Source organism: Uranotaenia lowii, chromosome 3 (assembly GCF_029784155.1).
Source record: "Uranotaenia lowii strain MFRU-FL chromosome 3, ASM2978415v1, whole genome shotgun sequence".
NCBI classification, from domain to species: Eukaryota; Metazoa; Arthropoda; class Insecta; order Diptera; family Culicidae; genus Uranotaenia; species Uranotaenia lowii.
Window position 1 is genome coordinate 206,484,503 of NC_073693.1, and position 26,345 is coordinate 206,510,847.

Here is a 26,345-nt window from a genome sequence, read left to right on the forward strand (position 1 = left end):
TGCTTAACGTTAACGCTAATTAGCTAATTAGCTATTGTATCATCTTACTTTTAATCATAGATTAAAAAAACAAAATTGGAACCAAAATAAAGTGTAGGTGCTTAAGTATGAAAATGTTCAGCCTTATCAAACACACTTACCGAAAACGATTTGTGTCCGCAGTCGAACTGCAATAGGGCGTTCGACACAGCGTTAAAGTGTCGAACGTCCAAAGCTTCCTAAGTCGGTTATCTTATCCATTGCATCGACATGATTGTTCCGGCCGGAATAGAGATGCTGTTCCGCTCCCGAATTAACTGAAACGGTTGATTTTGCCTTTACATGGATCATTGGGGCAACATAAAATTCTAAAATAACAACAAATTTCTTTCAAAACGATATCAATTGCTCGACAAAATACCCAGTATTGTTTTAATCAATTTCTGATACATGGTTCCTTTTATTCTACAACTTACCGGTCCATATTTTTCCATCGAGCCGGCTTGCCGTTATTGCCATGGGACCAGAAGCTTCGGCCAACGAATACAGACGCATCTACTGCTTGGCGAGATCCGTAAATACCTGCCGATTGGTAGGAATATGCTAGCCGCAGCCACCGTTGCTTTGTTTTCTGCTGAATCCAGGTGGAATATAGTACTAGTGAGACGAAATATGTAAAAATTGTCAATTTAAAAACAATACAAATGTATAATGGAAATTTAGCAAATATAACGAATCGTATGTCCGTTCATATAGTTGATGGTATAACTTACCTGTAACTTTAAGCAAATTATCGAGTATTAAGAAATTTCTTCATTTGCCATTCGTAGCAAAATATAAAATGAAAAATGAGAACTTACGAATAATCAGCCGGTGATGCCTGATTCCCGCAGTAGTTCTAACTGGCTGATAACGAATTATTTACACCCGCGCTTCCTGTGGCTTAGTGGCCAAAAACGTACGCGATGCTTTTACACTCGTGTATTTCCGATCGGTCTCCATAGCACTACCACGAAACAAACAGTCGATCAGTGGCTAGCAATAATGAATTTTGTTCTTTTGATTGACATCCTATAATTTCACAGTCCTGCAATATGAAAGCGTCTGTAGATAATGCTCTCACTTGAAAATAAATGCTTCGATCTGGAAAATTACAGTGCAAGTCCTGCTCCTTTTTGTTACAGGACATTTGCTGTAATATTAAATGATTTTTCATTTGTTTTTCAACCAACCCATTAAAAATAACGTGTTATTTAAATTACAGGATGTATTATATTAAAGGTAAACATTTTCAATGACACGTAATAGTCATTATTTTTTTCTGTGCATACTTAGGCAGAACTGCGGTGAATCCGTGCATCCATGGTGAATAACCAACATATCGGTGAAATTTTTTATCCTTTGAGAAAGAATATTTAAGAATTGAAAGATTATAGACGGATAGAAGATTCGAATAAGGTGAAAGATGTTTAAAATGAGCGGAAGGGTAATTTTAATTTGAAAAAACTTTTCATCACATTTCATCTTTTTGTTCCTCACGGGCCTACTACTTTGCAGTGGTAGGTACAGATACCACACAATAGTAGGCCATGGGTGGTTCGCCCCACAAGGGGAGCTTGCGGTGCGTACAAACATCTTTCAATTCTTAAATATTCTTTCTCAAATGATATACCGTGACTGCGGGTATTTCCCTGCACCTAAGCGATTTTTGTTTTTCAAGGCTGTGTAAAAAATTCAAATGAATGATTCAAAAAGTCACAAACCCACCATTAGTTAGAATTTTTTATGAACTTTAAGGAAAAAATATCGTAGTTGATGAAATACACGAAAAAAAGTTTGGAAAAATGCATCTGAAAAATGTGTTTCGTGCACATAATTCCGTGCACTCTCTTTTGCATGTTTTTAATTTCGTGCACTTTTGCACCTAATTTCGTGCACTCTGAACTTTGTTATTTATCTACAGTTTGTGTGAATGAAATAAATGCGTTGACTTTCAAGCTATAATTAACCGACATAAGGATTCAAAACATTATTTTACGCAAGGAGGTGGGCCATTTACATGGTCCCTCCCTTCCATTAACATAAAAAATCTGTTCTTTAAGGTGAAGTAAAATTGCCGATAATATGAGCACGTTGTTTTGTACCGCCTCTCAGTATTCTGAGCTGGTAGATTTACTTTAATAAGGGATCATTCAAAAATGATTTAAGGGGTCATTCACAAATTATGTAAGCATGGATGGGAGACCTTTTTTTCGTGCTTTGTTTGTCAGACATCCTTCTTCCGCAAATATAAACAACGCCTGCTTTGGAGCTCCTAATTCCGCTCACGGGTAAACTAGAAATAAATAAGCGAAGGAAAAACTGGGGTAACAATTATCAATGATGCTTAAAGCAACGTATAGGATTTACCTCCAGGAAAATGATTTTCCACGAAAAGCTCTTTTTTTCACACAAAAATCGTTAAATTATTGCGGACTCAACTTTGCATTAACGCTTTGCAACACCAGAAAGTGACGTTTCAACCAAAGAGTGCTGGCGTTTTTATTTTTTCTTAGGCTGTGTAAAGCATAAAATGCTGTAGGTATTTGACAGCATTGTGCGTAAGTTCAATGTCTACACGATAGCATAAAATTATGTTGGATGTAAATAATTTTTCGCATAGAAAAAAATTTTTTTCTTACCCGCAGTCACGATAATATTTCACCGATATAGCCGATAAAATAATTTCATAAATTATATAAGAAAACTTTTGACATATTTTCTACATTAATTTTCCGTGACACGACACGAGGCTAGATCCGGCTAGTAGATCACAGCTTCAACATAGAAGGTAAACGCTTCTAAAGGCACTCCTTCGAGTAGATCCATCCTTTTCCAGTCTGTGGGATACCGCAAGACGATCTTATATTCGTAGTGTATTCGACTCATTAAATATATAACCAATGTATTAGAATAGCCATCAGGACACCCCTCGTTAATAAACGATAAGTTATCATCTGTCACTGTCGGCAATTCGCCTCTCGCTCACACGCCGTCTCACTCCATCACAGTCAGTCGACTTTAAGCAAGCTCCCCGAACGCAAGCCACGCGCGGCCTCGCTTTCGACCGCATCGTCAGAGTTAACGCCGTGACGCCTCAGCTTACTCCAAGTAGGAACCACATTTCCCTGGCCCTTTGCTCTCGGCTGGAACCGGACGGCACAATTGGCGATCCTGCTGGATAATTTATAAAAAGCTTTGAGAACCTGGCTGATTTCCCAAAGAACGAAACGAGGTGAGTTTTTGAATACCAGAATGGTAGCCATTTTGTTTATAAAGACTCGATGCTGATATTAGTTTAAGAGAATAAAGTTGAGCGATTTTTTTTATGATATAATGAATTTTCCTCGGCGCTATGAGCTTCCGTCGGAGTTTCTGAGAAGGAATACCTTAATAAGTAGCATTGGTTGGGCGCGATGCAGATTTCGGCCATTGTTAAATTGATTTGTTGACTGTTGGTTATTGGCGCGACTTCTGTCAAAAAAAAACCTTTGAAATTGAACCGCTAGGCGCGATGCAGACTTCCGCCTTGATGTGATTGATTGATAGTTGTTTATTGATGCGATGCGGATTCTCGCCTACAGCGCATGACGCGATGAAGACTTCCGTCGAAAGTAATTGAAATGAAGCTTGATATTTTGACCGCTAGGCGCGATGTAGACTTCCGCCTGAATTGAATCGATTGATTGCTTTTTGGCTATTGGCGCGATGCAGACTTCCGCCTAGAGTGAACGACGCGATGAAGACTTCCGTCGAAAGTATTTGAAATGTGGCAAGATTAACTTACCACCAGGCGCGATGCAGACTTCCGCCTGAGTTAAATCGATTTATTGCTTTTTGACTATTGGCGCGATGCAGACTTCCGCCTAGAGTGAACGACGCGATGAGGACTTCCGTCGAGATGTGGCTTAATGACTTAACTGCTAGGCGCGATGCAGACTTCCGCCTAAGATGAACGGCGCGATGAAGACTTCCGTCGAATTAGTTGAAGTGTGTGATGGTTGTCAGCTATTAGGCGCGATGCAGACTTCCGCCTGATTAAATTTTGTCTCTGAGGTAGTGATTGCTACTGTGAGTAGATTGGAGATGAGAACTTCCACCTGAAGTGACTGACGCGATTAGAACTTTCGTCAAAAAAAATATATAAGAAGTTCATCCCGAGTAAATTGTTGTATACTGACAAAATGATTGATTGAAGTGCGTTTAATTGGGAGGCTGCCGTGCGCCAAGCGATTAAGCACCCTATACTGACAAAATGAGCATTTCAGTAAATTGAACAAAGAAGGCTAGTTGTTAGATAACAGCATCTTGAGATATATGAAAATTGTTGGTCGTGAGTTTATCGAAGCATATATGTAGTATGAGGACGATTGGATTTGAGTTTTGTAGCTTTGATCGATGGTTTTATTTTGTATGATTTTCTTTTCAGCTCAAGTAAGAAAAACAGATGTGATGTGAAGTCTCATCCATGCACAGGCGCCTTACTATGCATGGCCGTGACACATAAGGCCCGTAATAGACAAGATTGGCACCTGCCCGGAACTTGAGTTTTGGTTACAGAGTGAGCAACTGATAGAGTACGAACTCAGAAATTTGGTGAATTTCATTTTTATGCGGCTGGTCCGGTTTAGTTTAGCTAATCATCACACGTGCAGCAAGTCAAATTGCGTCTAATTTCCTTGACTTCCGATCGACTGTTCCGACATTTATTTAACGAAATCAAATTTGATTTGGTCCCATCTTGCTTGAGTGCAGAATTTTTTTTTAAAGTGTGCTTCTTGTAAGTTTCCTGAATCGGAGTTAGCGAACGCTTGCTTAAACTGAGTCGGGGAGTCCAGACTCTAGGTAATTGGAGCTATGACATGCTGCATTTCATTGTTGGGAAGAAAATAGAGTCAGTCATTGCACACAGCATTGCAAAAGCCGTGATGGTACCTTCCATCGAAGTTTGAGCCCCTAGAAGCTGTGTTCTAACCAGTATACAGGATGCTTTAGGATGTAGAACTCAGTATCATTAACCAGAACAGATAGTGAAATCAGTTATCATCATGAAGTGTTTAATAAGTGTCCAATGTTTGAAATGTCCGCTTGCAAAATTCCAATGAAAGGAAAACGATTTGCAATAAGAGAAATTGGAATCCCATTTGATACATGAACAAAATATCTGCTAAATCTAACATTCATACATAAAATAATAATTTATGATATTGGAGAAACAAGAATTAGAAATTTCATGCCTGAGAAAATAAGCTTGATTGATTTAGAACGCTGGTGCGACGAAGACCTTGGTCTGTCAGAGTGGGAATGTTGCAAAGTTGGAACGATGTAGATTTTTGCCTAAAAAGAAAACAAGAAGTACATCCTAGTCGATTTTGATCACCTGTATGACAAAGAATTCCGCCTTTTGGTATTAGAATGTTTTAAATCTGGCACAATGCACGCTCCCGCCTGCAAGAGGATTTTTCTTAAATTTGATGTGAACTCCCGTGAGCAGGGCGAGTTTTGTAAAAATAATAAAATTTGTATAAAATTAGGTATGGCACCTGATGACCCACATTGCTATTTTTATTACAGGTAGAAATGCTTACTATAATGTGTACTGTTCTGCTCGATAAATTTGGCATGATGTGTAATGCTGCATTGGAACGATCCAACTATGTTAAAAAAAATGATTCCCAAACAGCTGTTTTCGAACTCAAGGACATTAGTACTATTAAAAGCAAGTCTCTTGTTTCCCACTTTGTTGGACTGACGAAGTGATCAGTGGCGAATCTCACGATATTTCGGTCGATTGATCAACATTATGAACATATCGAGACGCCGAGCCTATAAGGGGTTTCAGTTGAAATGACCCAACGAATAATGTCTAAAATGCCCTGTGAGACTCAAAATCATGCCTTTGAAACGGTTACGCCCCTTTCGTCATTCGCAGAATAAAATGAATTGGCGTTGATCTGTTCGGCTACTGATATGAATTCGACCCACGCGCGATTCGTAGCTATGAACGAATTGTTGTTTATATGATTACTCATTTTGCACAGTACCGATGGGTTCCGTCGTATGATTAGTGAATTGCACAAACTGTTCCACGAGCGACGATTGGGTTTGCCATCTCAACAGAAGCGCTATTTGTATCAGCTTCGAGGGCAGCTATTTAATAATTTTGTTGGACTAGAATATGCTGCAAATCATTGTGCGTAATCCTGTACCTGACTCTTCTCTTTGTTGTTGTTGCGAGTTACTGCTAGGACAGTTAAATTTTCAACTGCACTCCGCATTTATATGCGACGAACATTTTTACGCTGCTGGCTATTGTTCATTAATTGCATGATATAGTCTCGTTGCGCTAGGATGTTGTTGCTTACACGATTCTGAGTGATCATATTGATCTAACAATTGGAGGCTGCATTCGAATCGGCGGAGAACGTTGTGGCTTATGCTGATTGCGATCGTACGGAGGCTGTCGGTAGTTTTATACAAGACCAAGTCCGTAGTTGCAGGGGTTATCGTTCTTGCCACAGTTGTGGGACTGGCAACGATCACGGAAGCCCCGATTATAGTTGGCCTGTCCAGTTTGATGGGGTGCTGAGTTGTTTCAACTTCAAAACGACGAATCGGGGAAAAAGGGTGATCATGATTGACAAATGTGTGTGTTGCCAGAATTGACGTTAGAATGTTTTTAGCATCATCTCATCCAAAACCTTTGATAATGGTGTGAATCAGCGTGTCTAATGGTTAAGCTGATAAATCCAGCGTTTCGTTGTACAATTATTAATACCAGTGTTCGATTTCAGAATTTACGTTGATTTTCTTTTCTGCAGCTCCACAGAACTGCTGTGAGGTCTGAAAGAAAAAAAAGAACCTTTAAATTTGAGATTTCTCATGATAGGCTTAGCTTGCAACAGGTTTTCCCCTAGATGAAGGAACGATAAGAATACGAGTGGCTGCACAGAACATATTGGAACTGTTACCAGAAACTAGGGTTGTTTTCAGATGGATTTGTCTGTGGTTTTGCACTGGTCTTATCGCTGGAACTGCAACGGGACAGCACAGAAGAGAGCCGTAACAGATATTGAGCTTTGTCGACACTAGTCGAAGATTGCAGCATCTCTCCTTTTTTTTTTCGCGATCGCCCACTTTTCGAACACATTTTGAAGATTTTTTTCAGCACCTGTTTCCGTAGACCATCGAGTTTGCTGCTCGTCGCCCTTTTTTATGGTGTGAAGGCTTAATTCGAATGTGCTGAAGTTGATTCCGAGTCCTTTTGAATTTCGACTGGAGCGAAGGATCCGGTTGATGCTGGCTGGTTTCACGGGTGACATCGTTGACCAGTCATTGCTAGGGTTCTCATAACGCTGTCTTCGAAGCCATATGCGAGACAAACGCAAGAAAACTTTCATTATTAATCACTTATGGTTCAGCTGCAGATGTCTGGATTGCAGGAAATTGTTTACCTTTTTTTTGTTTTGACACCAAACACGCTCAAAAATAAATAGTGATAATTTATTAGTTTTTGCACATGACAAACTTGCATAGTGTTAACAGGGCTTAACAACATAAACATTCAGAAAGGACATAAACTTTTTTGACCTTTTTTAAACGATATTCAATTTAGTGTTGTGTTAGTAAAAAAAATTAAACAAATTAAAACGTTTATAAAATGACAATAATGAAAAGTAGCTGAAAAAACTGCAAAAAAATAGAAAAGCGATATTAATCAATGTGTCATCAGAAAGGTATGAAAATAGATAAAAAAAAACAAGTGTACAACAAAGAATTTTTTTTCATTTTTTTTGTAAGTAAGTAGGAGATGTGGGATACCGCAAGACGATCTTATATTCGTAGTGTATTCGACTCATTAAATATATAACCAATGTATTAGAATAGCCATCAGGACACCCCTCGTTAATAAACGATAAGTTATCATCTGTCACTGTCGGCAATTCGCCTCTCGCTCACACGCCGTCTCACTCCATCACAGTCAGTCGACTTTAAGCAAGCTCCCCGAACGCAAGCCACGCGCGGCCTCGCTTTCGACCGCATCGTCAGAGTTAACGCCGTGACGCCTCAGCTTACTCCAAGTAGGAACCACATTTCCCTGGCCCTTTGCTCTCGGCTGGAACCGGACGGCACACAGTCAAAGCATTACATTGATTAAATAGATATTCATAATGTTCCTGTTTACTCGAAATCCGCGAGCTCTAGATTTGAAACACTATTTTCTTTGCGCTTCAAATCGAACTTGCTGCTTACCGGTCGGCCGTTCGGTGTTTGTTTGTGAAACCACAGAATTAAATATTTAAATGTTATAAACTGCAAATAAATGGAACAAGTTATTTCTACTAAATTTACATGACTTACGACGTAATGTAAATACCCGAAACGAAAATAAAATGACATTGTGAATTTACATGACCATAACAATGAAAACGTTCCGGCTAATTATTCCTTTTTAGTATTTGAATGATTGTTTTATCAACTTCTAGCCATCAGCCCTGTAACAAAGTATGAGAATGATTAAAAAGATATTCGTAATGGTTTACCCAACTGAAATCCACGAGCTCCAGATTTAAAACGGCATTTTCCTGGTCATCAAATCGAACTTGCTTCTTACCAGTCGGCCGTTCGGTGTTTGTTTGTGAATCGATTCTGCTACAGGGTGTATCTGATTTAATATTAAAGTGGTACCAGTGGTACTAGTGGTAGTTCCGTTAATACTTTGTGTATGGATGATTTTGAAAACATTTTTTTATTCTTTTCCAAAACATAACACAAAGTTTGTCCAGTATGTTTTTTGACTAATATTAGTTGTTCGTTTTACATTAAAATATTCTTTGCAAAATGATGGAATGTGTGACAGGGGTAATGAAACTTGTCATTGGTTTGTTTGAATATTAAACAATTACAACGATTCACTTGTACCAAAACCTATGAATCTGAATTTATTTAAATTTAAAAGTTAATTGATGTTGAAAATAAAATGCATAACTTTTCAAAAAAGGTAGCACTAAGTTTATCTAGAATGTTTTTTCTTGATATTTCAGACTTGTTATTTGTTCGTTGTACATTGAAATGTTCTTTGCAAAATGATGGAGTGTTAGGAAGGAGTAATGAAACTTGCAGAGGTCGGCATTAAAACGCTATTCGTTAGTTAGTTCGCTACTTTTTTGTTTGTATATATATTTTTTAACTTTATTTTTGGAGAACTTACGGCTAAAAAAGCTCCATAAACTTATGGAAAATAACATTTATCAGGATTACTGCTTGAATAATTTCACTTAGTGGAGTTCGCTTCTTCGTTATTTCACCAGAAATCCCGTAAGATTTCATTTCAACCTTATCGGTTAGAGTTATTCTTATATTAAAAAAATATTTAGAATTAGGGGCAAGAGGTGAACTGTACCTTAGAACAAAATATCTTTTCTATCCAATCAAGTCTATAAGTTTGTATTGAGTAATAAACTAATCATAAATTTTTTTTTACAAAAAGCAACAAAAATTGTTGTTTTTGTGAACAATTTTAAAAGGATTTTATTTATTTACATTTTTAAATTTTGGCAAACAATAAAACCCACCCTGTGCGCGACTGCAACGTGTTTGATTCCAAACATTGTTTTAGGCGAAATTCATAAAATACAATAAAATTATAACAAATTGAACCGAATGAGGAAACGCATGGTTTTTTCAGGGCTGCGTTATACAACACATCTGACCGGATTTTACATTAAATACAATTTTACATGAAATTTAAAGCTCAGTATTTTTTTCTGTGTTCCTCTTGCAGCGAATCTTTTAACGATGTCAACTGCTTTAGGTGGATGAAATCAACGGAGAATCGAGTCGGGCACATACATTGAATTATTGATACATTGATCACTATGCTTTATCCACTAATCCCAAAAAAAACACGTGCAATACCAACAAGCCATCGCCTACTTCCCCTAAGCTTGCAAGATTGCCCGGGTATTTGATACAAAATTTGAAAAAAAAAACCCGGTTCGGCTCGGTTGCTCGCATTTCGCTAAAAAAACGGATTTATTCACTTTATAGGCAACATCAAACGAAAACCTCAAAAAAAAATTATCATTATTTTGGCGTCATAAACGATTTTTTGAGCAAGTGTTATAATAATAATCATAATCAGATTTTTGGAGGCTTAAAATACGTTTTCAAATCTGTTGATGTTTTTCGATGCAAAAATTCCTTGGCTTTGATCAAATTTGCCTGGATATTGTCCGGATTTTGAGTTGAAAATTTAAAAATCAAACGTCCAGATTTTGTCAAGATTTAGATCAAATAGCCCAGATTTCCCCGGCCCGGATACGTACGAGAAAAAATCTGGCAACCTTACTAGATCAATGGTTTTCAAACTGTTTCCACTCACCGTCCCCTTTTGTTAAATTTTCGAGCTCAACGCCCCCTTTAAAAAAATCTCAAAAGAAAAAAAATACTGATCGGTATCGCAAAAGACCATAAGCTTTTATTTTATTATGTTGTAAAGGGTGATACGGTCAAAATTTGGTCAATATCAACGTGACGTATTTCTTTCAATTTTGCATTTAAAAAACCAGAACACCCCTCATTTTGAAGGTGTGTGTGTGTGAAGAATGTTGCTCCTATTTTGATTTTGGAATTCACTGTTCAGTTGTCAAAATGCCGTCCAAGGAAGAAGAGCAGCGTATCAAAATTTTGCTCGCGCATCGCGAAAATCCGAGCTACTCGCACGCAAAGCTGGCAAAATCGCTAAAAGTTGCCAAATCAACCGTTACAAATGTAATTAAAGTGTTTGGGGAACGTTTGTCGACAGCCAGGAAGTCTGGATCGGGGGGAAATCGAAAACCGGAAGCCGCTGAGACAAAGAGAGTTGCCGGTAGTTTCAAGCGAAACCCTAACCTCTCTCTCCGAGATGCCGCAAATAAGCTGGGTGTATCGTCTACAACCGTGCATCGAGCCAAAAAAGGAGCCGGACTATCGACTTACAAAAAGGTAGTGACTCCAAATCGCGATGATAAACAAAATACGACGGCCAAAGGGCGATCCCGGAGGCTGTACACGAACGACGATGCTGACGAAGTTTGACTGCGTGGTAATGGACGACGAAACCTACGTCAAAGCCGACTACAAGCAGCTTCAGGGACGGGAGTTTTATACGGCAAAAGGAAGAGGAAAGGTAGCAGATATTTTCAAGCACATGAAACTGTCAAAGTTCGCGAAGAAATTTCTGGTTTGGTAAGCCATCTGTACCTGTGGCTTGAAAAGCAGCATTTTCATAGCTTCCGGGACTGTCAACCAAGAAATTTACGTGAAAGAGTGTTTGAATAACCTGAAGAAACGCGGTTGTTCCGTACTGTTTTGGCCGGATTTGGTATCTTGCCATTACGGTAAAAAGGCCATGGAGTGGAACGCTGCCAACAACGTGCAGGTGGTTCGCAAGGACAAGAACCATCCCAACAGGCCAGAGCTCCGCCCAATTGAGAAATACTGGGCTATTGTAAAGCGGAACCTAAAGAAGACCAAAAAACTGCTAAAGACGAGCAGCAGTTCAAGGCAAACTGGCTTTCTGCGGCGAAGAAGGTGGACATGGTGGCTGTACAAAATCTGATGGCAGGAGTTAAGCGTAAGGCCCGGCAATTCGGATTTGGAAAAGCGGAAGCCCAACTGAATATTTTTCCTGAATGGTATACTAATTAAACTTGAAAAAGAAATTTGATTTTTTAAATAAACGATTTCACCGATTTACACGCGTTTTCCCTTGACCAAATTTTGACCGTATCACCCTTTAAGCAAATACACAAATTCATTCCAATTTATGTTGCATCAAACTAGGATTATCATATCCAGCCAAGAGGAAAAGAGTACATTGAGGTTTTCTTCTGAAAATAGTAAGAAATTATACAAAATACTTTTCAAATTAAAAAAAAAAACAAATACAATTACTTTTTACACGCCCTTTTTTCATTGACATGTTTATAGCAAAACAAAGTTTGAAATTTGCTAAATCCATAAAATAAATCCAGTTTTGTAAATTTGTAAAGTTTTCACACAGTTCTGAGATAGTCCAGATGATAAACGTGCGTTAAAAATTTTAACTTTGAGTAGACTAGAGTAGAGTTTTGCAAATCTGGACATGTCATTAAACAGCAATTTGCAAGTGTGAAATACGTCCCCATAGAAATTCAAATTTTCTCTAGCCGTTCTTTAAAAATGAAAGTAACAAGTACCTACACATAAAAGTCGTTTGATATCTTCCTTAGCGATCGTACTTGCACTTACAAGAAAGCCCCGACGACGACGGGGATACAAATTACAGAACGTTTAATTAATTCCTTGCTATTGTGCATCAATCACTGCCGTGCGTTATCCAGCCTGTCAGCTTAACTCTGCGAAGACTTCCCCATTGGCATGCATTAGCGCGGAAGTGATGGGTTTCACACCTTGGTATGAAACCTTCTTCTTTCTCCGAACGTGTAAACAGGTTTAGGAGGGCACCCTAGCTAGAGGGGTTTGATGCAGAAAAGAGTTGTAGGTATTCTATTTTATGGTTATAGAAATAAAATTGCTATTGACTTGGGAAATCCAACTAATGTAATACATTGAAAAGGAATCCCGCAAACGTTTGAAATATTTCCGTCAAGCTACAGCAGCACTCAACCCGTCGGTCGCGTAAAAATGGCTTTTGATTAATTCTGAGCTACCTTTAAATCGCATGCACGTGAACAGGAGTGCAGTTATACAACTAATCCATATGCGCAGTCAGAGCTGAACTGCAACGGCAAATAAGACACGCAAATCAGTTCATTTGGAAGGTATCCTGAGCTGGAACTGGGACCATATTGTGGTAGATACCTAGCAAGGTATTCAAAACAAATCCGTCCAAACTAGGAGCACGGCACTGTGCCAAATGCAGTGAAAGTGCACGGTGACTTATTGTTGCAATTAGCATTAAGGGGTACCCCTTTCGTGAGACCCCATTCGTTGATGTGGTTTGCCGCTTTATCTAGTCTTAGTCTACTAGCAAGGGTCTCTACCTTAAGGCAATAATAGGGCTCATTGGAATCAGTTCGATTGAAATAGTTTGGCACGAACCGGCCTAAAAGCGCCTCGAGGAATTGTGTCTCCCAGGCGCCGCAGCATGCATATTTCGGTCTGGTTAATTTTTGCCATTTGACGGTCTCGGCTATCATATTTCAATCTGTGGCCAAACACCTTCAACTTTAATTTCCCATAACGGTAAGCTGGTGAACGTTTTGTGAGCCGTTAAACCGATCGATGAAATTATGCATTTTAGAGCGAATCGTTGGCAACTTTAGTAGTTTTTTCTTCAAAACAAAAGGTTCTTTCCTCATGATCAGTGGATAATGATCGATTGTTCACTTTACCTTTTAAAGAATTTTCAACTCTTCTTCACCGCTGTTAATCATGTATGCCTCTAGGCTTTAAGTGCGAAGTAATGTCGGGTATCGTTCAGAATGTTTCGAAACAAGTCATGACGGTTTTCCTCAAACGAAACCTTGTGTGAAGAGTGTTAGGTTGATTAGCTTCAAGCGGACTCAATGCTCAGAAAAAATTTCCGCATTGTTTCTCATGTTTTTTTTCGTTTCTATTTCTCTTATTGCAGACGTTAAAATCAAACAGCATCGTTACATGCCTGAAAGAGCTAACTGGCTGAGGTTAAAGGGTAAGTTACTTACATTCTAACTCTCATCCGTTCTAAGTTTGTTCTTAGAGTGTCAATATAGAACTATTGAAAGTTTAACCGCTTCTCAGGCGCATCAAAAATGTTTCTTCTTTTGGTAGGTACCCCTGGTAATGAATTGATGGAATCTGCAACATGACTTTTTTATACACGCTTCATGAAAGCCAATCATTTCTAGAGTATCAATTTGAATCTCCTGGTTGATGATTACTATATCTCTCTTGTTTCTTGATCGATTTTGATATTTAAAACAGAATAAATATGTAAAATTATAACCAATGGGGTTCAGCCTGCCCAGCATCACCGAGAACCCCCTTCAAAATGCCTCAGGGTCGGCAATATCCGCGAAATAGCTAGCGAAAGGAAACACTGAGTCTTGAAGAGACGAACTTTCCACACTTTATTGGCCGACAAACTACTGTGCCCACTCCCACTTTCGAATCTATCTTTATAATGGGCTTTTTAACTCCTACCTCGCTACTGTTGGTCTCACGAACTCCAAGACTTCCTGCTGAGTGACGGGCTGCTCGGCTCTTGACGGTCAGCTTCTGCTCCGGGGGACTTCAGCACTGCCCTGACTCCCAGTTCCTGATGCCGGCGTCCTGGTAGTTGAACGGATCGTCGTATTCGGATACTTAGGGACAGTCGGTCGCTTCGGTGAGCAGCACTAACGGTGCTTTTTCGGCAATTATCGGCCTCAACTGCACGTGCTTCTCGTCCTCCGAACAGCAAACTTCATACGAGACAAAGAAAAAGGGGTCCTGTTGGCGCAATGGGGTAGAAAGCAAGGGCATTAGGGTATCTTCCAACGGTACGGGTTCCGGGGCGGCGGTCACTTCTCACCTGGTCGTATGATAATCCTTTTAACACGGATTTATCAGACTCTGTGGTTCACTATCACACTTTAGTAATGCAACTGGTATGGTGTGTAGCGTTTCAATGTTTCTTCTGAAGTGATCGCTCTAAGTAAAGGGCATTGCCCCCGGAACCGGGATACGGTCCCATCCTGGGATTACGCCCCATTGCGCCACTTGTGAAGCCCGCCTATGGCGGCCTTTTCGCCTGTTGAGAGCAGCGCCATCTGTTGTTCGCCACCGTGCTCGTTCGTCTACTGGGCCATTTCATGCTTGTCGTGCCGATGATGTATGGTACGGTCCGCCTCCTCTCCACGCCAGCACTACCTTCGCACATTTACAAAACTACCGCGATGATTCCCAATGACCTTGGCCTTCTAAACCACGCACCGGTTACACTCTCGCACGGCTCGGGTAGAAAAAATATTAGCAAGCTAATATTTTTTTAGTTTATAACACTTGAAGCAGCAAATCAGCTGCGTACCTGCTGAACCAGACACTTCTTTCCCGGAGCTTGACAAAGTACCATTTTTTTACGAAGACAAGTCTAGACGCTTATATTCTGTCGAAATCTACGCCATTCAGTCCGAAAAGAGAAACCAATTCCCAATGTCTTGTGAGTCGGGGTCATAGGGTATCATCATCGAATTGAATCGACTCCACGCAGTTTAAAGGTTTATGGCCTTCTACTGACCATCAACGTTTCGCAACTCCGGTCTCCAGCGATCCCACGACAATTGTTTAATAACCCCGTTCAATGAGAATCAAAGCAACATTTACTTATTACGACAACCATTACTAATAATAAATAATTAAAACGTATTAACTTTAATAATTAAAAACTAATTTCATTTAAAATAAATAATAAATAACATATACACAACTAATTTTCATAACGCCACATAATTTCCTGACGTTGCACATTTTTTTTCTACTGGGAGTTGAATTTGGGTTACTTTGTACTAAAACGATAACAAAACGGCCAGTTGCGTGTAGCTCAATTTTGCTCAATAAACTATCGTGCACCTGTCAAACTGATTTTCAATTTCGCAACGTGTTTAAAATGGACGAGATGGTGGAAGCTCGGATCCCCGGAACTCGGACGGATTCTAGCGAAACCTTCAGGTGAGTAGGCGCCTTGCGTTAATTGAGTTTTTTGTGCGTTGATTGTGGGAAATTGTGCACTTTTCCCAGTTAGCTAATGCGTTTGAATTAATGCAATATTATCCTTTCAGGTTTGCCAAGATTCTATCCGACTTCCGGGCTCCGGAAGTTGCCCATTTTTGGGATATGTATGCTAGAATGGATGCCAGTGATTCCGATGGACCGAAACCAGTACTCCCTCCGTCGGAGCAGGTTGAAACACGGTTTGAGCTACGGTACTTAACGCCGGAAATAATATCGAGCAGAGACATTTTGTGGTACAGGGTGAGTTTAATAGGTTTTTTTTTGTGCGATGTTTTCTTCACATGAGATGGTACTCCCTTTTCGGGATGTATTGTTTTTGTGGGTCAAGGTCATGCCCATGTTGGCTTGAATCCATTTACTGCTTGCGATTATTATAATCGCCGAACCTTGCTGCTGGCACAGATGCGATGTTTTTATGGCCTTGCACGCAAGTTTGTTCAACGATTTCTTAACTGCAGCAGTGTGTGTGGGCGTGTTGTTTTTCTTTTTGAATTATTTTTCTTTTTTTTTTTTTTTTTATTCATCCATTTGGATTGCTGATTGTCCAGCGAGAATATACGATTCTTTGTGAATCAAAACAAAATTTATTTTTTTATTTTATTATATATTTTTTTTATTATATTAAAAACAAAATTTAAAATTCTTTAATTTGTAAATTTTATTTTGTACTCAGTTACTCCTGGGTCTTCGAAATTGTTAATTTAATTTGTTTTAAGCTTGTTCAGATACATGTTTAATGAACTTGCATACAAGTTAACAATTTCACTCCAGTCTTTTGGTACGATTGCGTGGGTGGTATTTGCTTATTTTTTTTTTTGGAATAGTAGGGTGGATGGAATGTGTTAGAATTTAAATATTTTTTTTTTTTTATTGAAAAAGACAACGTTGGTAGAATAATTTTTAATTTATATATATATATATATTTTTTTTAAAAAAGACAACGTTGATAAAATAAGTTTTTTTTTTTGAATTTTTTTTTGTTTTTTGATAATCAGCCTCCTGTTTTTTTTTATCACGCCTTCAGATCTGCAGCTGAAAAAATTCCTAGGGGTTTTCCTTTGAGATCTGAAACCTCGTAGGAACTGCTACCTTTTTTTGCTGTGATCACGCAAGGTGAATATTGTGGGCCGAGTTTAGCGTTGAATTTTTTTCCTGCCGATGATAAATTGTGAGTTCGTTTGAAAACACGTTGACCAATGTCGAATGTTGGCGAATGCCTTTTATGCCTAAGATCATATTGTTTCTTAGTGGATTCGTGGGCTTTTTTAAGGTTTTCTTTTACCAATTCGTGTGTTTTTTTACAAATTTTGATCATTTTATTCATCCTACTTTCTTCGTCGACTTCTTCCTTGTCTTCCAAGCTATGATCAGTGCCACGGATGACCATTTCATGGCCAAAAATTATTCGGTGGGGAGTAAATTTTGTAGAGCCATGAAGAGTGGTGTTCAAGACAAATTCAATTTCGTAGATTTTTGAATCCCACAACCTTTGGTCAATCCGAACATAGGAACGAATCATCGCATTGATAGTTCGATTTAATCGTTCCGTCGGATTAGCTTGACTTCGGTAGCGCGAATTGGCCCAATGTTGGACTTCGTATTTGCTCAACAATTCCCTGAATTCTTTTGAGTGAAACGTCGAAGCGTTGTCAGTTATAACGATTTGGGGAACAGCGAATCTTCGAAACCACCTTTCTTCCAGAATATTGCACAGACTTGTACTGCTAATCTTCTTCACCGGAACAAGCAAGCAGTACTTAGAAAAAAGGTCCATGACCACTAATAAGAGTGCATTGCCTTGTTTGCTCCGGGGAAGAGACTGTATATAATCCATACAGATAATCTGGAAGGGTTTAGAGGCGATTCGCTGTTTTCCCATTTCGGGTGTAACTGACAACGTCGAGTGCTTGTTTTCTTTGCAAGCTTCGCAACCCGCTATGTACTTTTTCAAGTCAGCGTACATTCTGGGCCAATAGTACCTTTGTTTGACTTTCGCGAGGCATTTTTCGAAACCAATATGCATACTTTCGTCGTGTTCTTGCCTCATGAGACGATTTCGGGCAAGTTTAGGGACACACTCTTTCCATTCAAAGCGATAGTCCAGAACATCCGATCTTGTGGACACAAACTTGAACAATCTGTTGCCCTCAATCCGGAAGTCCAAATATTTTTCGGGGTCGGCTTCCACAGCTTTGAACAAGTTTGTGTACCAAGCGTCTTCCGTCGATTCTATCGATTCGATGGATCGAGATAGGGCATCAGCCACGACATTATCTTTGCCTTTCCGGTGCCTTACCTCCATGTCATACTGTTGGAGGGTGATGCTCCACCTACTCAGCCGCGATGAAGATTTCCATTTGGCTCTCATTATGAATGAGAGCGCCGATGAGTCGGTTACTAGAGTGAACCTAGAACCTTCGATATAACACCTAAACTTCTCGATACATCGAAGAGCTGCTAGACCTTCTTTCTCCGCCGCATGGTAGTTCAGTTCTGCCCCTCGTAGCTTTTCTGAGTGGTAGGCAATCACTTTCTCCTCCCCCCCTTGACGTTGGGTAAGAACACCGGCAAGAGCAACATCGCTGGCGTCCGTTTGGACACTGAACGGAAGGTTGAAGTCCGGATTGGCCATTACGGGCGCGGTGATGAGTTTTTCCTTGATGGCTCGGAATGCTGATTCTGCTGCAGGACTCCACTGAACCTTTTTAGGTTTGTTTTTTAACAAATCCGTCAATGGTCCAGTGAGTTCACTAAATCCGTCGATGAACCTCCGGTAGTAGTTGACCAAACCGAGGAATCGGCGTAGTGATCGCACTGAGTTTGGGGCCTCAAACTCCAGGATCGCTTTGACGCGATCCGGGTTAGGCCGGAGTCCTTCTCTTGAAAGGATATAGCCCAAATAGGGCAGTTCTCTGCAGCAGAATCGAGACTTCTCAAGGTTAATGGACAAGTTAGCTGCCCTTAACCGTTGTGCCAAGTCGGCCAACCTTTCGATGTGCTCTTCAAATGTCTGGCTGATGACCACTATGTCGTCTAAATAAACGAGTACATATGGTTCGAGCACTCCATGGCCCAGAACGCGGTCGAGAAGCTTGCAAAGGCACGCAGCGGAATTGATGAGTCCAAACGGCAGTCTCCGAAATCTGAAGAGGCCTTTTCCGGGAATTGAGAAGGCTGTTAAGTCTCTCGACTGCTCTGCTAATGGGACCTGTAGGAATGCTTGGGTGAGATCTATGGTGGACAAAAATTTGAAAGGACCGAGATGGCTTAAAATTCTATTTTGATGAGGCAAAGGGTAGGCATCCCTTTTTGTCCTTTCGTTCAGCTTACGAGCATCAAGACATAACCGGACGTCCTCGCTGTTCTTTTTAGCAACAGGAACCACTGGAAGAGCCCAATCTGATTCTGAAGGTTCTATTATACCCTCCAGAATCATATTGTCCACAGCCTTATGGATTTTCTTCTGTATCTCGGGGCTCCAAGGATACGGATTCTTACGAACCGGATCTGCATCCTTGAACTCACCCTTGATTTCAATTGTGTGTTCCATAAGGTGTGTTGCCCCTAACTCCCCTGGCACTGCTACCAAGAACCTCCCTTTGACCTCATCTAATAGAGATTTTTGCTCATCGTTGATCTCGTCCTCTTCCTGCGACTCCGTTCCTGGTTCTGGTTGTTCGACGGTCTCAACGAATTCGTCAATGGTCGGTCGTATTCCAAACAGCTGCCAAAAGTCGTATCCCAAGATACAACGACGATTGAGATCTGGTGCAATGACAACTGAGAGGATTTTCGTCCGGCCATTGAACGAAATCGGAATGTCACAAGTCCCTATTACTGATAAATTTTGTCCCGAGGCAGTTTTTAGCGACAGTTTTGATGGTTTTATCTTCAGATTGAGCTTTTCAATTAGTTTCTTTCCTCCAATTCCGAGGATTGTTTTAACTGCCCCACTATCCAACAAACCGGTGACCGAAATTCCAAATATTTCTACTTTTGCAAAAGGTCTGGGGTCGTTGCTTAGGGTGACGAGCATGGAGGCTATCTCATCGCCCTGCGCAACGTCCTCCTTCACTTGTGCAAAGCCTAGTTTATTTAAAAGGTCTGATGTTCGGGAAGTTTTGTGAGGTCTTATTGTATCTTGAAGACTATCTCGCCTCATTGAGAAGTCTTCTTGGCGTTTTTTAATTCGCAATACGGACAGTCTCTGGTTAGAAATCCAGGAAAACCACAATTTTGGCAGAACACGTTTAATTTTTCCCTGCACTGTTCAAACTTGTGTCCCTCCTCGTGACAGTTCATGCATACATTCCGCTTCAACGGAATGTAAGCATTGACTATCCGTTGAAGAGCACTAGTTTGACTAGTGCCAGGTTGGGGATTTTCAAATTTACTATCTCTCGTTTTATTATTATTGGCGTAAGAATTATTTTTTTCCTGTTTTTTGATTTCATTACCACGGTTTTCAAAATTTGATTTTCCGTAGTATTGCGAGTTTTCTCTGCCCGTATTGCGATTCCGTTCTTGGTTGGTATTGTTCGCGTAACGGTTTCTTGTTTGAAAGTTGTTACTTTTGTTTTGTATTTCAGGTCTCCCTCTACTGATTTCTTCAATTTGCTCCGAACGAAACCCTGGTCGGCTGTCCTTCCGTTTATACGCTTGCCAATTAATCGCATCAAACTTCTTGCCGAACTCCTTCATTTTCGCGATGGAATCGATATTGGCGGCGAGCATTGCGATTCTACAATCTTCACGCGTGTTGCGGAACAGAACTTCAAATCTACGTTTTTCCGGCCATGGTTGAGACATAGCGCGAAAAATTCTTGCCATCTCCAGATAGAAATCTTGAAACTTTTCGCGTTGGCCTTGTTTGCGATTGTTGGCCTGTCTTTCGAAAACGAAGTCGATGTCATAGGGCAAAAACTCTTGTTTTAACTCCTTGACTAATTCGTCCCAGCTTCCTAACTGACCATCACCGTTTATCTCCATCAGCCACGATCTTGCTTTCTGGGTAAACAAGTGATGCGCGTTCTGGAGTAAATCAACTTCCGAATATCCGTTTGCTTTGGCATTGAACTCTATCTCCTTTAGAAATTCGTTCAAATATCTACCGTTGTCTAGCCCATCGTATGTAATTTTCCATTTATATATTGGCAATTTATTATTATTATCGCGAGAAATATTCTGCCTTAAGTTTTCCGAATTGTTCAATTGAATGTTTCTTTCAACAGGCTCTTTTTGATTTGAGCTCTTTACGCTACTTAGGGATTCGTTCCGTTCTTTAATCCAGTCTAAAAAGTTTATGGGTTCTTTTTCTGATTTTTCACTACTTTCCAATTTTTGCTCTTCTAAACGTGTCTCAAGTGCCGTTCTAAATTGAGTTTCATGTTTTTTACTAGACAAGTTAGTTTCTAAAATTTGAATGCGTTTAACAAGTTGGTCAACAACCGAAGTTAGTTGCCGGTTTTCTAATACAACTTTATCAAATTCTGTTTTCGGCACGTTTAGATGAATTAACTCCAAATCATTTTTGTCTTGACCCTGTGTGTTACTTTCAATTGGATTAGCTTCCGCTGTTTTCGGTGGATTAACTTCCACTTCCTGTTCAGTTACACCCACACCTTCTTCCTCTTCCGCACGAAGTTGATGTATGGTGCTGTTGATGAGCTCTAATTCAGCTCTTCGTACTTCTGGAATAGGGGAAGTTAATGAAAAAAACACGCTGAGCAATCGTACGCACTCACTAGCAGCAGAAGCAATTTCGTCCAAATAGGAACCCGTTGCAATTTTTTGTAATCTACTGAACCGGAACAGCAGATGTATGAGCCTTGTTTTGTAACCTTGCTCAGGGGCTTTTTTAGAGTTTCTTTTGTCCAAATGACCTTTAATACTTTGCAATTTATCAACGCATACCTCCAATTCTTGAATTGTCGATAGCCCAATAAACGCATGACTAACATCGCTTTTCTGTTTTTCTTCTTTTAGCAAAGACCTCAACAACCGCTCTTGTTGCTTCCGTGTACCAGTGACCGTTGCGCCACGGAGAACCAATTCATGCTCTAGCTCGTCGACTGTAAGATGGGCACCGTTCATCGACTGGTATTGGAGAAGCAGATGTGCCATTTCCATTTCGAGGAATTGCCCAGTGGAAGACATGAATATGGACGATAAAAGAACACAGCTGATATACAACTGAACCCAATTAAACTCAACTACACCTGTACACCAAGCTCAATAGTTTTAACTCAAATCGCCCGGTTTAACGTAGATTTAGGTCAGCAAATGTTAATCGTAAGTAAACTTTTTTTTTTTAATCACGTTGCGACGATTGAATATCAATAAAACAAGTTTCAGCACTGTGTTTTATTGCCTCAACTTTCTCCCGCTTTTAAAATATGAAACAATGACAATTTTACTAAGTTTAAAATGAAAATTATTATAAAATTATTGATTAACAACTCCACAAACAAAAACTTCAAACTTCGATTCTCATTGAAATTGGCTGGTTTTCTAATCTTCCTGAATGAACCAAGACCCCTTCAAAACAGTCCACGTTGTCGACCCAAAATCGTAGCCTTTTTTGTACAAATTGTTCAAGGCGGTCCAGAAGGTCTCGGATGTTTTCCCAGAGACTTCTGCAAAAACCAATAACTACTAAACTTCAAGCGTTTCCCTGCACAAACTAAAATAGCGGATCTATTTTAGTTGAGCGCCAAGTATAACCAATGGGGTTCAGCCTGCCCAGCATCACCGAGAACCCCCTTCAAAATGCCTCAGGGTCGGCAATATCCGCGAAATAGCTAGCGAAAGGAAACACTGAGTCTTGAAGAGACGAACTTTCCACACTTTATTGGCCGACAAACTACTGTGCCCACTCCCACTTTCGAATCTATCTTTATAATGGGCTTTTTAACTCCTACCTCGCTACTGTTGGTCTCACGAACTCCAAGACTTCCTGCTGAGTGACGGGCTGCTCGGCTCTTGACGGTCAGCTTCTGCTCCGGGGGACTTCAGCACTGCCCTGACTCCCAGTTCCTGATGCCGGCGTCCTGGTAGTTGAACGGATCGTCGTATTCGGATACTTAGGGACAGTCGGTCGCTTCGGTGAGCAGCACTAACGGTGCTTTTTCGGCAATTATCGGCCTCAACTGCACGTGCTTCTCGTCCTCCGAACAGCAAACTTCATACGAGACAAAGAAAAAGGGGTCCTGTTGGCGCAATGGGGTAGAAAGCAAGGGCATTAGGGTATCTTCCAACGGTACGGGTTCCGGGGCGGCGGTCACTTCTCACCTGGTCGTATGATAATCCTTTTAACACGGATTTATCAGACTCTGTGGTTCACTATCACACTTTAGTAATGCAACTGGTATGGTGTGTAGCGTTTCAATGTTTCTTCTGAAGTGATCGCTCTAAGTAAAGGGCATTGCCCCCGGAACCGGGATACGGTCCCATCCTGGGATTACGCCCCATTGCGCCACTTGTGAAGCCCGCCTATGGCGGCCTTTTCGCCTGTTGAGAGCAGCGCCATCTGTTGTTCGCCACCGTGCTCGTTCGTCTACTGGGCCATTTCATGCTTGTCGTGCCGATGATGTATGGTACGGTCCGCCTCCTCTCCACGCCAGCACTACCTTCGCACATTTACAAAACTACCGCGATGATTCCCAATGACCTTGGGCTTCTAAACCACGCACCGGTTACAAAATAACAAAAATATGATTCTCAGACAATATTACCCGACAATCATTGTGTTTTACGTTATTCAAAGTCGATCAAAAAGATCTCGAAAAACACGCTTAAAAAAGGCTTTAGATCAGCTATGAAATGTTCAGAAAAAATCCAGATTTATATGAAACTAGCTGACCCGGTGTGCTTTGCTACACCTTTCAAAAACAAATGATATTTTCAGAAATTGTTCAAATTTTTATTGTTTTGTTGGCATTATTTTAAATCAAATTATAACATACCTCATAACCAAGCGCTATAAAATGAGCGCTGCAGCTGGAGTTTCAAATTGCAACACAAAGGGGACTTAATCTAATTTTCTGAATCTTGATCTATAAATATGTGTCAAAGATCTGATAATTTTAATCTGTTTCTTTAAGGTTTGCCCTGAAAAAGGAAGGTCTCAAATTAATCGTACGCAAAAAATCTAACTTTTAAAATATGGTTGTTTTTGCTTGATATGTTCTGGATTATTGCTAAAAACTGATAAGATAGCCCCCCTGGCCTTCACTTCACCCCCTGCAGAATGAAGGTCGTGATCTTTAATAATAATATCTACCCATTTTTTTCGTTCCCAAAAATCCTCTTATATCAAATATAGTTCCATTGGTTGATTATTTTTAAGCTTTACAACAAAATTTATATGGAGCCCCCTCCTTTCTTTCCCTCTCTACACTGTAAAGCGTAAGATCCATAACAATCGCAGAAACATAGCTCATAACGAAGCACCTTTCCATGCCATATTTGTTTTGATTTTTTGGCTTCGTTAGCATAAATTGAGAACTTATGTTTACATAATTGTATCGGGCTCACCTCCCTCCTCCTATGTATCTTCTCTTTGACAGGAGAATAGTGAGTCAGATAATCATAGAATCATACCAAAATGATTTTCCATGTTAAGTTTTGTCCATTTCTCGGATTTAAAAAAAAAAAAGAAAAGTTAAATGTAAGCTTTTCTCTTCCCTTCCTGTATTCTCAATTCCATCCTCCTACTGCAAGATAGAAATTGTGCCAAATAGAAAAATTTTCGTATTGCAATACCATCCCATTTCAAATTTGGTCTTATTATCGTAGTTAATTCTTGAGTTATGCATAAACTTGAAAGGAAGTAGTACCGTCCCTCATTCCGTTCTCCCCATTGAATGGAGCGGGGAAAATTTAATATTCGTTAAAGTATTTTTCGTACTCAAATAGTTTTTGATGCCAAATTTGGTTTAATTTGCCCGATTTATGCTCGAGTTATGCAAAAAAATTGTATGGTAGTCCCCCTATCTCCTATATCTTTCCGCTGAAAAAAGGTGGGACTAAAATTTATAGTAGAAACATTTCTCGTATTCAAATACCCTCACATCCTAAATATGGATCACTTTGCTTGATCAGCTCTATAGATATACTGAAAATTGTAAGGGAAACCTCTCTTCCCCCTTTTCATCCACCTCTTTGAAGGAGTGAGGGATACCAAATATTCATAGAAGCATTTCACGTACCCAAATATCGTTCCATGCCAAATTTTGTTCCATTTGCTGTTGTAGTTCTCGAGTTATGCAGTCAAAATTGTATGAAACTCCTCTTTCTCTTTACTTTCTCCCCGCTTGAAGAAGGAAGGGGTCTCAAACAATCATTAGAACATGTCACGTTCCCAAATACCCGCCCATGCCAAATTTGGTTCCATTTGCTTAATTAGTTTGCCAGTTATTTAAAAAAATATAAAAAGGTCCCCTCCCCCTTTATATGATCTACTGGAAAGAGAAAGGGGTCTCAAAGAATCATTAGAATATGTCACGTTACCAAATACCCACCCATGCCAAATTTGGTTCCATTTGCTTTATTAGTTTTTGAGTTATGTAAATAAAAATGAAAGAGGCCCCCTCCCCCTTTCTACAAAAAAGGGGGAGGGGTCTCAAATAATCATTGAAATATTTTTCGTATCCCAATACCTTCCCGTGCCAAATTTGGTTCCAATACCTTGTTTAGTTTTCGAGTTATATGAAAAATTGTAAGGTAGCCCCCTCCCCTCTTCCTATCACCCCACTGAGAGGAGGGAGGGGTACCTTATATTCATAGGAATATTCTTCGTACCCAAATACCACCCCATGCCAATTTTATTACCATTTGCTTGATTGGTTCTCGAGTTATGCAAAAAATTGTCTTTTGTTTGGGAGGCCCCTCCTCCCCTTTCCGTTAGGGGGAGGGGTCTCAAACCATAATAGGAACCTTCCACGGCCTCCAATACCCCCACCTGCCAAGTTTCATGTAAATCGCTTCAGTAGTTTCCGAGTCTATAGGGAACAGACAGACAGACAGACAGACAGACAGACAGACAGACAGACAGACAGACAGAAATTCATTTTTATATATATAGATCAGCAGCTACAGTGAGCGAAATAAGAATAGCACCACTATGTGTTTTGCTTGTTAAAATATGAATGTTTGAAAATCACCAAAATTTTCTTCTATAAATTGTTTTGAACTGTTTAACGAATAAATCAAGCATAAGTTTACTTTTTTTGAACGTTGCAATTGGCGTTGAGGACCAAAACTATGGAAAAAGGGTGCGAAATAAGAATAGAACCACTTGTGTTTTTTCAACAAAAACAAGATTATTTCTAAAAATTTACTGTGTAAAAGTGAATAATAATGCTTCTACGAATTATTTGAATAGTTTACTGCATTTTAAGCAGTTTTCTAGAATTTCAAAGATTTTCGAAGGTTTTAAAATGGTGTTTTAAGAGATGCTCTTCTAGAGCTAAGGAATATGATATTTGAGCTGTAATTCTTTACCAAACTACTTACTTTCTTCATTAAAATGGCGTGAAATGATGATTCAAACATTTTCGGTTTATTTTAAATCAGAAAAAAACAGGTTG

General features: G+C 39.8%; 2 protein-coding genes across 3 annotated transcripts in view; both read left to right on the top strand.

Annotated features, from left to right (window-relative positions):
* Window positions 1-26,345, top strand: part of LOC129752331 (uncharacterized) — a 249,112-nt gene that overhangs the window by 73,657 nt on the left and 149,110 nt on the right. Inside the window, exon 3 of one of the 2 annotated variants that reach the window (XM_055748117.1) lies at window positions 13,637-13,696. The exons of the other annotated variant lie outside the window; for it this stretch is intronic. The gene's annotated coding sequence lies outside the window, so the exon portion shown is untranslated. The remainder of the gene's footprint in view (window positions 1-13,636; window positions 13,697-26,345) is intronic. 2 annotated transcript variants of the gene reach the window in all.
* LOC129752337 (uncharacterized) lies at window positions 15,609-22,083 on the top strand. The gene is made up of 3 exons (XM_055748125.1): window positions 15,609-15,693; window positions 15,804-15,996; window positions 21,742-22,083. The coding sequence occupies exons 1-3, from the start codon at window positions 15,632-15,634 to the stop codon at window positions 21,817-21,819; spliced, it is 333 nt and encodes a 110-aa protein (XP_055604100.1). The 5' UTR covers window positions 15,609-15,631; the 3' UTR covers window positions 21,820-22,083.